Source organism: Streptopelia decaocto (genome assembly GCF_964273445.1).
Source record: "Streptopelia decaocto genome assembly, chromosome: 17".
Taxonomy (NCBI): Eukaryota; Metazoa; Chordata; class Aves; order Columbiformes; family Columbidae; genus Streptopelia; species Streptopelia decaocto.
In genome coordinates, this window is record NC_138672.1 from 8,251,412 (window position 1) to 8,265,295 (window position 13,884).

General features: G+C 43.3%; 1 protein-coding gene across 1 annotated transcript in view; it reads right to left on the reverse strand.

Moving 5' to 3' along the window:
- Positions 1-13,884, reverse strand: part of DDX31 (DEAD-box helicase 31) — a 42,542-nt gene that overhangs the window by 28,174 nt on the left and 484 nt on the right. Inside the window, exons 2-14 of the mRNA XM_082068012.1 lie at positions 12,839-13,092; positions 12,575-12,650; positions 12,050-12,093; positions 11,529-11,599; positions 11,110-11,174; positions 10,219-10,263; positions 9,013-9,054; positions 7,546-7,610; positions 6,598-6,717; positions 6,116-6,222; positions 5,542-5,777; positions 5,006-5,182; positions 2,716-2,775 (exon numbers count right to left, since the gene is read on the reverse strand). Of these exons, the coding sequence (XP_081924138.1) occupies positions 2,716-2,775; positions 5,006-5,182; positions 5,542-5,777; positions 6,116-6,222; positions 6,598-6,717; positions 7,546-7,610; positions 9,013-9,054; positions 10,219-10,263; positions 11,110-11,174; positions 11,529-11,599; positions 12,050-12,093; positions 12,575-12,650; positions 12,839-13,092 (1,362 nt within the window). The remainder of the gene's footprint in view (positions 1-2,715; positions 2,776-5,005; positions 5,183-5,541; positions 5,778-6,115; positions 6,223-6,597; positions 6,718-7,545; positions 7,611-9,012; positions 9,055-10,218; positions 10,264-11,109; positions 11,175-11,528; positions 11,600-12,049; positions 12,094-12,574; positions 12,651-12,838; positions 13,093-13,884) is intronic.

Here is a 13,884-nt window from a genome sequence, read left to right on the forward strand (position 1 = left end):
GTGAGGTCTTGAAGGCCCTGAGCTTGACAATTGGCTGCCTACATGAGGCCTAGAAGTACAGATGGAAGGCAGCTTGCTCAGGTGCCAGGCTGTCAGTTGGATTAAAATGACTCATTTATTTACCAAAGAACCTCACAAAGTGCTTTAGCTAACAGGCAGAGAGGGCCTAACGGCTCTCCAAGCTGGGGAAGAAGCTCTCGCGCCTTCCCGGCCTGCCAAAAGTCATTACTGCCGAGTGTGGAAAGCCATCAGCAGGGTAGAGACCCCCGTCGGCAGGGTGACAGATTGGGCTGCGTAATCAGAGGAGGAAGGAGAGAGCGCAGAAGCTGTCAGAGGCAAAAGCTCTTGGCTGGGGCCGCCAGAAAACTGGCAAGATGAGTTAGCGTGACTGAGTAAACAGCAAACAATCTCCAAATGATCTTTCCTCTCTCCCTGGAAGAGATGAACTTGTTTAAAAGGCACATCCCAAAGGAAGCCGCAAAGAACTTCAGTGAAGGAGAGAGAAATAAATCTGGATGAGACCCTCTGAGATACGCAGCCCTTCTTTATTTTCTTGCCTGCCAGCTTATATTGTCTGGCAAAAATATTTTATGGAATATATTAATATACATATGACACAGAGCAAATTAATAAAAGGAACAGCAGGTCCCATTGCTTACTGGAGCGGAAAGATGGGTGGAGAACATGGCATAAGGGACAAGGGAAGGACGGTAACACTATGGATGTTGCTCTTTTGTGAGCCAGGTTTCAAAATGTAGCGGGCACAAACCACGATTTTGCAGTGTAAAGAACAGAACCACCTTTCTGCAAAACATTTTTGCCGATAGGAAGAAAAGCATCGGAAAAAGCAATGCCCTCGGAGGCGGGAGGTGGTCACAGTGCCTGGCTGCCCTTTGGACATCTGCGTTGGGGAGGCACCTGTAATGTGGGACTAGCGCAAAGTGTATCTCTATATTAAGGTGTCCATATGGTCCCCATTACTGTGGTAACAGGCCACCTCCTGGTTTCAATGCATTTGTCCTCCCAACATCTCTGTAAGATAGAACAGTGCTGCTATCCCCATTTTACAGATGGGGAGCTGAAGTGCAGAGAGATTTTGGACTAGGACACACAACTTACTGTGCTTAACGTGCTAACCGTGTGCCAGCTGAGCCACAGAACTGTACCTGTCAGGATTTGCATCCCCGCCTTGCAGTAAATGCAGAGTAGCTTAGATTGAAACGAAGGAGGGTTACGATAAATGCGTTGCCTTGCACTACCCTCTTCCCAGCAATCTAGGTTCTTCTTCCTACCTTGTCAATAGCTGTATGTTTCTTGGCAGATTTTTCCTGCCACGAGCTGCATTTCCCCTTCGAACAGGGGGGAACCCAGGAACAATATCTCAGCTACTACAATGACTTTACTTTCTTTGTCTAAAATTGAACATTCACTGTCTTTCCAAACTCATTAAACTGAAATTTCAGTGACAAGACATGTCCCTAAAATTTCTCAGTTATAGACAGCATATGCATGAAGGGTTTACCTCTTTACCATTTAGACTTTACCAAACACTTTTCAACTTCAAAACACTTAATCTACACCACTGATTAAGCTCTGCTATCCTCCTCAGTTGAGACACTTAAGTATTATCTCCATACACAGGGAAAGTCAGTTATAGTTACACTTATGCATTGAAAAGATGCATTTTGACCTTGATCAAATCACTGAAAGGCTGTACACACAAGCAGGACCAAGACTACTGTATAACAAGTAAAATTTTACAGGTGATACAATATATAATTTGACAACACTAAATCAAATGCTCCTATATACATGGCAGTTCTAGTTTGAACTGCAAGGATAAAAATAAAATTTAGCCCCCACTCTCTGAAAAAAAAAATGCAACTAGTTTCCTTTAAGAATAATATGCTGCAAGAACAGGAGTCATTTCAGAGCTGGAGAGGGTTTCTCAGCTCTAATTACTCCCGATCGTTGTAATTTACAAGTTTGCGGTGGGTAGAAATCGCCAAGATTCACACATTTTCAGATCAACAGCTGCCACTATTAGAGAGCAAATCGTGCAGCCTTCTGCACCACTGCAGCAGGCTAGCTGTGGCACCGACAGGTCAGAAACGAGACATGGAAGGTGCCACCACAACACAAGGGTGCCAGCAAACTTCAGAAGAGGACAAGAATTTCTCCCTCAGCACCCTTGAAGGAAGCTTGAAGGGCAAAGCATGGAGAGCAGCAGAGCATGTGCATTTCTAATGACACCAGTCTCTGGTTGGGCTTCTCTTCCATCCCTGCAGGTTTTTGTTTTTAACCTTGGGGTAGTCATTAAGATGGGAAGTATCACATTACATCTAATTTACCTGGCAGTTATGGGGCACACTACAAATTAGGATGGCGTTCTACTGACTGCATGTAGAGGGCAAGGTTCCAGCTTGGAATGAACAGATTTTTCCAGATGTAAGACCATGCAAAATACTTAGAGGCCTCTTGTACAAGACATGCACTTTTTTTGTATATGGTACCTTGCAGCAAAAGATCATCTAAGAGATTGCAAAGAGGGCACCAGTCCTTATTTAACATGTGAGATGCTGAAAAAGGAGATGACTTTCCTCAAGGTCAGACAGTGAGCTGGAAATAGAGCTCAGTGCCAAATCCTCTGCTCTACCATTAGATATCAGACAGGCCCATTAGTGTGGAGCTGCAAAGGGACTCCAAGTTACTTACAGTGCAGAGCAAGATGCCAGTCTTGGATTTTAGGAACTCCTGGAAGACCTCTGTTCTTTCCTAGAGGATTGAAATGGAAAAGTGAAGAGTGCTTATGCACATCACAATCAAACATAAAGCAAATTAGCTAACACAACCATTTAAACAACCACGCATTGTTCACTGTATCATGTACAGCTTCAAAAGCAAAGGAATTGACTTAACAAATTACAATCAGACTCTTCCTGCAAATGGAAAGAAATTCTATTGCATACAGGTAGGTCCCAGGTAGGAAGGCACAGTGTCTGCGATAAGCCTGAATGCATTTGGTCAAATCAAAGCAGCCAACACTTCCACGGTTTACACACAAGCATGGCCTGTGTATGTTAAAAAGCAAGAACGGTTGAAGCACCGGCATACTTGATGGACACCACGGGCTTTTGTGAACACAAGAAAAAGCCAGACATCTGAACTGCTGTCTGTCCAGTCACATTGTGGGCAGGATAAGCGCATTTTGTTGACACAGCGATACAGTCACATCACAAGAGATCAGCCTCATCATGTGCCCAATGGGGCATGCAGGCAGTCACCGGACTGACTGTGTAATTATTAAGTATCAGCTGCACAGTTGCTCATGTGAATCGCTGTGCGATAAATCTTCTAAGTAATAGGGTAGGAGAGATAAGACCTTGGCCAGAAACCCCTGGGCAAAGAGGCAGGACTGCTGGGCCAGAGCTCCAGGGCACCCTCCACGGCCTTCCTGCAAGAAAAGGCCTTGACCTGCTGAGGGCCACCGATGGCTGCTGACACTGGGACAGAGGCCATTCCTCCCACGAGTGTCACAGGCGGGCACCTTCCATCACAACAATATTTGCTGTCACACACGACAATCTCCGAGCACTAGCAACCAAAGGCCTCAGTAGCTCTACCTGTGCTCTTTCTCCTTAGCTCTGGGAAACAACCGCACACCAACATTCCTTGATCTGTTTCCATTCAGTTTTCCTTCTCAGAGCTCAGGCTGTCTCTGGCCTCAGAAACATCCTACTCGTTTCCTTCTTGTCCCTTTTGCTCTCTCCTAAACTATCCTCATTTCTACATTTCAAGCCTTCCTCCTCAGAGTTCTAGCAAGGAATTAAGTGAATGTCCTGTTATCTTGATGATGCAGAAGAAACCTTCCACGCTTGACTTCCAGCTAGAGGTACTGCTCTAGGAAAGAAGGGAAACTTGGGCCTCGCCGACACACTGAACCCTCTGCTGACAAAAATTAAAGAAGAGAGCGCGCTGTATCTTGTTGACAATGACAGCAGCCGTGCTCAGCAGTACCATATGGGATCCACAATTTAGCTCCATTAATGCTCTTAATTTGAAGACATCAAGCACTAATTACACACTGGGTACTAAAAAGGCAAAACCCTTCCCCTGGTGCCAGCTACTTAGTGGTGTTCTGTTGGCTTAACAGCTGGTCAGGGTAGAGTTGGGCCAGACCAGGCCTGCTCACTCGCTCAGGCAGGCAGGTTGAGGAAAGGCCAGACTGCAGGGACAGCAAAGCACATGTTTCTGGTCTCCACAGGATGGGAATGAGTGAGAAAAACAATGGCTCTTCACCTCTTGCTTCATCAGAAGAGCTCTATTCATTTACCATCTCTGCTGTGCAGCTCAGCGTAGAGTGGGAACTCTATCACAGACCAAGGGCAGGATCAGGAGGTCCCTCAGCTATTGAGAGAAACGCTGCAGTAACAGCTCATTTGACACTCTTCTCCTGGCCTTTCAGCCCCCTATAGCAAGCTCCAAGCTCATCACTCAGGCCAATCCAGCTAAAACATAGACCAATTTTGCGATAATCACTGCTATATTGCTATCATTCCATCCCAGGGAAACGAGCAGTCTGTCAAGACACTGTTTTTCAAAATCAAAGCCACACCGTTCATCTAATGGGGGCAACTTATTGTGTAGTAATGTTTTGGGGCTTGGGTGAGGTTTTCCTTTGCTGTTAAAAGCCTGTCTTGACTGCATGAGAGAACCATGGATACATAAATGGTTTAAGCCTGTCCACTGGGAATAGAGAATGGCTGCCTCAGCCTGCTGAAATAACACCTCTTGCCTCTTCAGCTGTGTTTTCAGATATAGCTACCAAGGTACTTACTAGAAAGTGGGACAATATTCTTATTCTCATTAGCAGATGGAAGAGTGAGGCCCCTAGAGGTGAAATGACTCTATCCTCTCTTCTGCCCTCCTCCCCAAAATAACCACACAATAAATCATAGGGAATAAGGAATAAAGCTGTGTATCCTGACATTTTGAGAATGCTTACTTCCTGGTCCATGTTGCCGTGCAGTCGTAGAAACTCCAAGTGTGCAGATGAGACAGAAGAATGTTCAGGTTGTTTTGACTCTAGCCCTCCTGAAAGGACTTTTAGAAGGAGCTCGTAGTAGAATTCCACTTGTTCACAGCTGGAAAAAAAGATGATCATCTTATGGTGTTTTTCAAACTGCAAGAAAAAAAAAAAACAAGAAAATCACACCTGGCCATTTCCACAGACCTCTCCCAATTCCCTGGTCATTATAAGATCTATGTGGCTTCTACTTCTGAAGACATGATTATACAGGAAAGGATTACAGAGTTTGACACCAAATACTGAGCCCACAGAAGATGTACGAGCACATACTGCACAGGTATCTCACTGCCAGTGTGAAAGACACAACACCATCTCAGCTCTTGTGGCTCCCTGTACACCAGATGCTCCTCAAACCCTAGATCCAATCCATGCTGTCCTTGACAGAGTAATAGATAAAGGAGGTGGAAAGGGCAAAGGGCTACTTAATAATATAAATGCAAACAGAATCTCACCTTGCACTTCTCCAGGATAAAAGCTGCTAACATGACAAGCCGCAATTTGCTGGGGACCATCACAACATACTGCTTGAGCTTCTCTGGAACAGCAAAGTTTTCTTGGTCCATGCGGTTTGATGAACTACTGGCTTGTCTGTCTGTTTGTGATGCTGGTTTGAGCCCGTTCTGGATTTCATCCGCTATGGAGATGCTGATGGGATCATTCAAACTGATATCGGCCAGGCGCGTTACTCCTAAATCACAGAAAATGAAAAAATACATGAGGTTCAGGCTGAGGAGCTGCTGGGGAGTGTGATAATATATTCACATAAAAACCACCAAGAAAACAAAAAAACAACTAACGCAATTTGTGAGACATATGTAAAGACCATGTAAGTGCATACACTGACACAAATTCCAGTAATGGAGGACAAGTGTCATAAGCCCAAGGAAGCCAATAGAAAATCAATATTCCACTTGTGCAAAGGGCTTCAGATTGGGCTGTAATGTAATGTAATCAGACTCAACCAACTATTTTGCAGCTGCCTGTGCATTTTTCAGCTAAAGGAGACACTGTGTGTCTCTAACGTACCTTCTGTGAGGGTGGCTGAGAGCAGGACATTCTGACGTGTGTCTCTATCAGCATTTAAAGCATTGAGTATCACAGCTACGTCCTTCTCAAAGCCCAGGTCCAGAATCCTACAAAAACAGCAGAGGTGATGATAGAGTGAGGAGAAAGTCTTAATAATGCTCCATGAGCTGATTAGGAATAGGGGAAGTGTTAGAGCTGATAAGATCTTTGGCCCATCCAGCTTCACGTTCCATCTTCAACTTCTGCCACGGTCAGACAGGTCAGAAGACACTGAGAGAAACTGCCAGGAATCATTGTACACTAATCTGTCCAAAGGGGACATTTCTTCCTAATCCCAGACATCTGGTGCTTGGCTGAGGCCACTTGGCATGAATAGTTTAAGATTGTGTGTGTGCCTGCTCTTTTTTTATAAAAATATTTAGTGAATTATGATGCAGAGGGTATAATAATTATTTCCCACATTGAAACACTTGGAAGTTTACCTGTCTGCTTCATCAATAATGAGCCATTGAGTACGACGGAAATGAATACATTCTGTGGACTTGATGTGATCAACCAGGCGACCGGGAGTTGAAATGAGGATATTTATCCCTTTGCGTAATCTGTTTAGATTAAATAAAACCAAACCAAACAAAACCAATCAAAACACACGCACAAAGGGAAAATAAATAAGAAAAAAAGAAAAGCAAACATACAGGTTAGCAGTAACTCTGGAACAGGAAACCAGAGTGAAGAAATGGAACCTGCAGAGGAAAAAATCACGGCCACAGTAAAATGAGCAGTGACAGTACTTCCTCAGTGATTAAAACTGAAATTTCTGGCACATTTTTATCCTTGCTTATCATTGATACTCAGAGGCATGCTCTGTGATGGGGACAGGGTGGAAAGAAATATTAATAATATTTAAAAAATAAAAACCACCAAGCTAGGTTTTATTTTCTAATTAAGTTCGCTTTTTTTCTTATTGTCAAGAGTAAACTTCTTTTTGTGTATGCTTATGTGTAGAGAAATGAAAATTCCATTGTGGATTACCAGCTTACAATTCAATTCTTGAAAAGGGAAAAGAAAGAGATTTCGAACACCAGGAAATCTCTTCTCCAGAAAGCAATTTCCCCTGTAACAAATACTGTAGACAGCACTTGGTGGTAAGCAAATACAGGTGTTTGTCAGAAGAGGAAAAAAACCTACTGACACAAGAGATCATCTCCTCAGAAGGCTCATCAACATTTTAGAAACAGATCCAGCTGGGGCGAGCGAATATTTCCTGCTGACCCAGTCACTGTGTCTGTGTCAGATCCAGGGGGATCACAGCTTGATCCAAACTTACAATCCTCTCTCCCAGTAAGAAAAGCACTCCAGAGAAGAGTAACAGATAAAAACGCTGCAGAGCAGAAGAACCCAAAATAGCATTCAAGAAGCTGGCTTCCTACCTGGCTTTTTCCGATTTTCTCTTTTCTCCCCCCATTAGCACTCCAGGCACAATCCAGGCAAATGGCTACAGAAAGGAAAACCAAGACCAATATCGATTCTTCTTAATAAACCGACAGAGTCTAATCCAACAATGATGTTTCTTGGCAAAAAGAGAAAAGACTGGGGCTGACAGCGGTGTGCACCTCATTTGTTCTCAGATCCAGTCTCTCACCCACAGCTACATATCAACGGCACCTTTAGTTCCAGCCATGGAACTTGCTTCCCACATCTCCAGGAAGACAGAAATGCAATCATTTTTGCACCAGTTCCAATCACATAATAATATTTCTTTTCCTTCTCACCATGTAGCCTAAACGTTCAAAGACAAGCTACAGTGCTATTTCTCCATCTTGCCTTTAAGCAGCATCTTCCTGTGGCCAAGGAAAATTTAAGAAGAAACACAGGATCGAACAAGTTTACTTATACATATCTAGACCTACATGCACATAGTCACCAGGGCTGTGAACATTAAATGTCAGTCTCATGGATACTGGCAGGAGTTTTTGCCACTTAGTTTAATGAAGTCTAATCCTTCATTGAATCCAATAGTGTCCAATATTTACGAGGGAGATAATCAAAGCCCGGCACTGCCATTGCCTCACTTGAAACGCAGGCCAGAAGCAGAGCACAGCTTGGAGGGACTGCACAAACGCCTGACTGGTAAATAGGCTTAAGTTTGCACGGGTCAGTGCTCGCCAGAAATGCTCCGACGAAATAGTTTCTACAAAAAGAATTTATTTTTAAGGTTTAAAATAAGGAAGATGTCTAAGCAAGATCCAGGCAATATAACCTTAGCAGGCTGAAGTACTTTAAACCTCAGCATGACACAAAAAAATCTTACTTGGTAATTCCAGCGCTAAAAAGAGACTTGGAAAGTGCCTTATTATTTCAAGGAAAAAACAGAAGCGGGAGCGGGACTGTGGATCAGATAAACAATTTAGATGCCTTCTAGCCCCATGGTAAGGTACTTTGCCTCAATTCCAAGGAAAACACTACCACCTAATGATTTTAGAAGACTTCTAATTTCTCCAGCCATTCAACTGGCAAAGCAGTTCCCCAAGTTCTACTCCCCATCTGAAACCCATCTGCCCAGCATTAGTTTCAGTGAAATGGTACTGGTCATCATAAGAGTTTCCATTCAGAACTCAGACCGAAACAAGGGTAGGCTCCTCTAAAACCTAAACTGGAAAATCAGGTAACTTGTTTATCAGACATGTACAACTAAGGTGCCACAATTAATCACTGAATTGGTCATGCAATAGTTTAAAAAATGACACAGGGAAATCATGCACTTAAACAGATTTATCTTTAAGGACCATATATCTTGCCACATATAGACATACAGTTGAATTCACAGAAACTGAAGTTGCTCAGCCTCTTACAGCAAGAAGCTCAAGGAATAAGAACACCAAGCAGCAAATTCTTACCTTAAGTAGTTTCTGCATTGTATCAAAACTTTGGAGGGCAAGCTATGGAAAGCAACAGAAGAAAGTGAGCTCAAAAAGTCCCTGGACTACAAAGATAGACTATAATGCCCTTTGGCTCAAAAAATCTGTAAGCTAATCTAGTTAGGTATGTCCATCAGAATTCTAAACACGGCCTTAATTTTTCTTTTAGAAGCTGCTTATTATTTTACTTTCTTGCAAAATCTTGCAGAGCACTGACCCGTGGAGCAATCTCAGCGCTGGATCTTCCTCCCTCTCTGTCTCCTGGTCAGCGGAACAGAGATGGTACGTACAACACCTGCAAAGCTCAGTGTCTGCTCAGGAGGAAGCATTTAGCTGTTGGGTTGGATTTGCCGACAGCCACTTCTGCTGTGGCAACGATGAAGACCCAGAAAGGCAGAGGTGTCACCATGACCCAACCCTGGAATGACTGTGAGCAGGGTTTAATTATGGTAGTAAAACTCCTTTAAACACTCTGACTACACATGCTACATACAACTATTTGCTAAGCTGTCATGAAAGGCCATTGCTTTCAATACAAAGTAATACCAACTGCAATTATAAATTGCCTTCATAAGTGCTCTCATTGGCAGCCCTTTAAAGAAGCTTATGAACAGTTTTGTAAGCGCTCAATATTCATACAGCATCCTAGAGAGGCAGTAAGTTTGCTGCTGTAAAAAATTAAATAGCTTCAGAGCTTTCTCCCTCCATGGAACCCTCCTACGAAATTGCCTTTGCAATTGCAAGTAATATAAATCAAATAGAAGAGAGTTCAGAGGACAAACCAACTCTTGGAAGCCTCATCTTCAGCATCCACTTATGGATTTGAAAAAAAAGGGCTTTAAAAATGAAACGTTTGTATAAAGCTCCACATTTGCAAACCTGGTTTTACTCATCCCCCTGTGTGAGCTGGGCAAGCTTCTCCCTCCCATGCACCGCAGTCTTCACAGTTATTTCCAACTGCATGAGGAAAACTTATGTTCCTTCTTTCTTACTTTGCTATGGCACTGAACAAAAATGATAACACACATCCAGAGAGCAAACACTCTGTGAGGGCAAGATCTAAGCAAATACAGACAACGTTTCCTAAGACAGTTCCTGGTGGACCCACAGCTACACGCTAAAAAAAAAAAAAAAATCAGTGTTCAAATACTTCAGACAGAATCAGAAAGAGAAAAGGCCACCTACCTCTCTTGTTGGGACTAAGATGAGTGCATAAGGTCCATCGCTGCGCTGCAAACAGAGAAGACAAGAGGTCCACTAAGAAGAACGTAGTACTGATACAGAGTGCTTCCACATCTAACTGCTATTAGCTGCCAAAGTGAATCCTGAAGGGGTTTAGTACATTTGTACACAACAGTTTGGGGTATTTCCCCCTCTCAGCTCAAAAAAAACACCAACAGTCTTTCGAATATCGATGCACATTGCCTTCCCTCTCCTGTGCTTGGAAACCTGCTCAAAGTCTCACCCAGCATTTTATGCCATACTCGTTCCACTCTTGTATACCCGAGTTGCAGAAATACTCTCATTTTGATGCACAGCACCAATTTGTAGGTAGCAGCTGCAGAAAGTAACAATCCGGGATGGGTTGGAAACATTTCAACCCATAAGACAAGTCAAGGTGATCTCTTCCCATAAAACACAGAGATGGCAGAGCTACAGCAGCGCTTTCTGGTCAACCAGACGATCCAAACTGGGAGCATTTACCAAACCGCACTCCCTGTCAAAGATTAGAAACTTATTCCTCCTACAGACATGGCAGTAACCTTTGTTTCCAGTTCTTCCAGCTTCCAGACCATTGCCTCTGCTGCATTCTGCCTTCTCCAAACTTGACAATTAGACTATTCACAATTTAGCCTACTCCATGAAGTAAATGGGAACGTGTAACTTTGTTCCTGTATCACCTGCACCTCAACAGTACAGGGGGATCACACAAGCCACATGTAAAAATAAAGGGGGAGAAAGGCTGCTTGACCTTTGTATCAAGAAGAGACAGTGATGACCACAAGGTGAGAGCTGGATTTTATTGTTATTAATCTTAGCATCAAAAGCCAATATATTAAATTCATTTGCACCTACCTGTATCTTGGATTCCATTCCTTGCAAAGACTGTACAAGTGGAATCCCATAGGCAAGAGTTTTACCTTTTTGAAAGGGAGAAAATTGGAATAGTTGCCATCAAAAAAAGTGGCCATTACAGCACTCCAGCAAATTAAAGTACCACTCATCCCACCATTCCTAAACTGAGGTCAGAGTGCAGAAAAGTTTTAATTAAGTAGAAAGTTTCCAGAATGGAACATTGACAGGCAATTCACCAAAGGGTTAAATTAAAAAAGAGAGGTGGTGGTATCCCACTAAGAACTATCTAAATAAATACCCCCAGCCACCCAAAGAAATGAGACATCCAGACACAGTTTGCTGTAGCACAAGCTGGTAAGAGTGTGTGCTGCTCTGGTTTAACATGACCTAGGGAAGGAGAGTGACAATTCAATACTGACCTGAACCGGTCTGAGATCTCACTAGAGCATCTTTGCCTTGCAGGAGCACGGGAATCGTTTGCTTCTGAACACTGTGTAAAAAACAAAACTGGTGAGGAAATACAAATCCAACACATGACAGAATCCTAAGGTTTGAACATACAGTGACTGTTTGAAAACTGTTGACCCCAAATTCCACGCAATCATCTCTGCTGTGTAGCTACATCAGTAGAGGTGATTTCAAAGGAAAGTCACTAGATAAGACATCTCATGATAAACTGAAAAAAGGTGATTTTATGATTCACACACAAAGTTAGAAGGCAGGACTCCAAGGTCCCACCTTCAGCTGTGACAAGGGACTCGCTGTGTAACCAACACGTTATTTCTCCTCCCAGATTTTGAAAGCAACAAGCCCTATGGCAAATGGGACAGCTTAACAGGTCCTGTCGTCTTCACAAACCAATTACATTATAATTAAACAATCATAGGTGATTTGCTTTAAGGGGTAGTGAAGGGCAAAGTTTCTAGATGAATTTGCTTACCTGGTCATGCTATTTATCTTTAGGACAGTGTTTATTGTGGATATCTAGAGAGATAATAAAGAGCAGTAAACAGGTTTCATTGCCAAACTGTTTCTTTTGTTACTTTTTGTAGTACAAGACAGAGCAAAAACCAGAAGACTGATTCTTACTCCCTACATTACTGGTCCAGGGCAACTGGATGTAAAAGGTCTCAGGTCCTCAAAATACTTCTTACTTAATCAGACTTGGAACATTGCTGGTGGTATCATGAGATACCAGACTTGTTAAAATACTGCACCCCCAATTAGTTTTCTGTGTTTTTTTGGTATTATAACTGCAAACAGTGATGGGTGCTGGAACAGCGTGTTTGGGGAGGGGTCGGGCCACTGTCCCACATGCTGAGCTACAAGACTCCAACAAAACCAGGCAAAGGCCTGGTGATTCTGTCCAAGTCACCATGAGTAAAGGTGCATCTCTCAGCTCTCTAGCCTGCCCCCCACCCAAACCAAAGCACGTTTCAAGGCACACAGCCTTCCTGCCACTCACCAGATGGGGATGGAGCTCCAACTCGCTAAAAGACTCTGTAGTGAAAATGTTTTCTTGCACCTGCTGCACTGCTTTTCTGAGTTCGGGGAAACAAACCAAAACAAAGCAGGTAGCATGATAAAAAATTGTACAATAGTATTCTACGTAAACAGCAATGAAACTACACATACCAAGTAACTGCTTTGCCCAAGCAAGGGCAGGAATTCAAGACATTACATTTTAAGGCATTGAAAGGGTTTTTTTCCTCCCATTTGTCTAAAATACCTGTGGATTTCTGGGATATCAGGGTTGTTTTTAAACAGGCTGGACGTCTTAATGAAAGGTTTGCTTTTCTGGCTTTCATTTTGGTTGTGAGTCAACTGCTTCTTAGGCCGAGATTTTTGTGATGAATTTCCCTTTTCCCTGCTATCAGCTTCCGTAGCACATTTCTTGAAGGTGTTTACGGATGCCTTACGCTTCCGTTTCAAAGGTGGGTTTCCATGCGGTGACTGGAGCTTTCTTTTCGGCGCGTTAGACTGCTGTAATTTTAACAAACAAACCAGACAGCAAGAATGCATTAATGATGGAGAATTAACAAGGTGGTATCATGTTGAACACAAACATCAGCCCTTATTTTTGGAATCTCCTACCCCATGACTAAAGAAACTAAGTCTGATTTTACCACTAGCCAGTTCCTACTGTAACAGACTCACCCCCATGCCTGAGACATCTGAACACCACTGAAATGCAAACAGAAACTTAAAATCATATACAGTGCTCATCTCCAAAGGATTTCATCTAACTTCTCCAGTAACTGAGCAGAACATGCTTTAAAAGTCTCTTTTAACAGCTCTGCAAATGTCATTATCACATTAAAGTGATCCCTGTAGGCTTCCTTCTCTCTGTAGACGAATGGTCCGTACTTCGATTTATGTTCCTGCCAACTTTCAGCATCTCTGAGCTCTTTATTTCTTCTCCTACAGAAACCAGTTCACTTTACTGATCTTCCAATCATCTTCAGAAAATAAACTGTTGCTCTCCCCATATCCCCCCAGGAACAGTGAAGAACAACACTTTCCCTTTTTAGACGCTTTCCCTAGAGTATGAGAAGGCCGCTCCCCCGGACACAGAAGTGTCCGAGCGATGCAGAGCATCACCCACAGGCTCAGCAACCAGCCCCAACAACCCAGAACCCGCTCCGAAGGTAAAGAGCAGCGCGATCCCGCAGGAGCCCACTTTTAAGGTAACTACGAGAATCTCGTACCTGCCACCTCCTGCTCACTCCCTGACAAGCTTCCCCGTCCCCAACCACCGCGCAGGGTGCCCGGGCC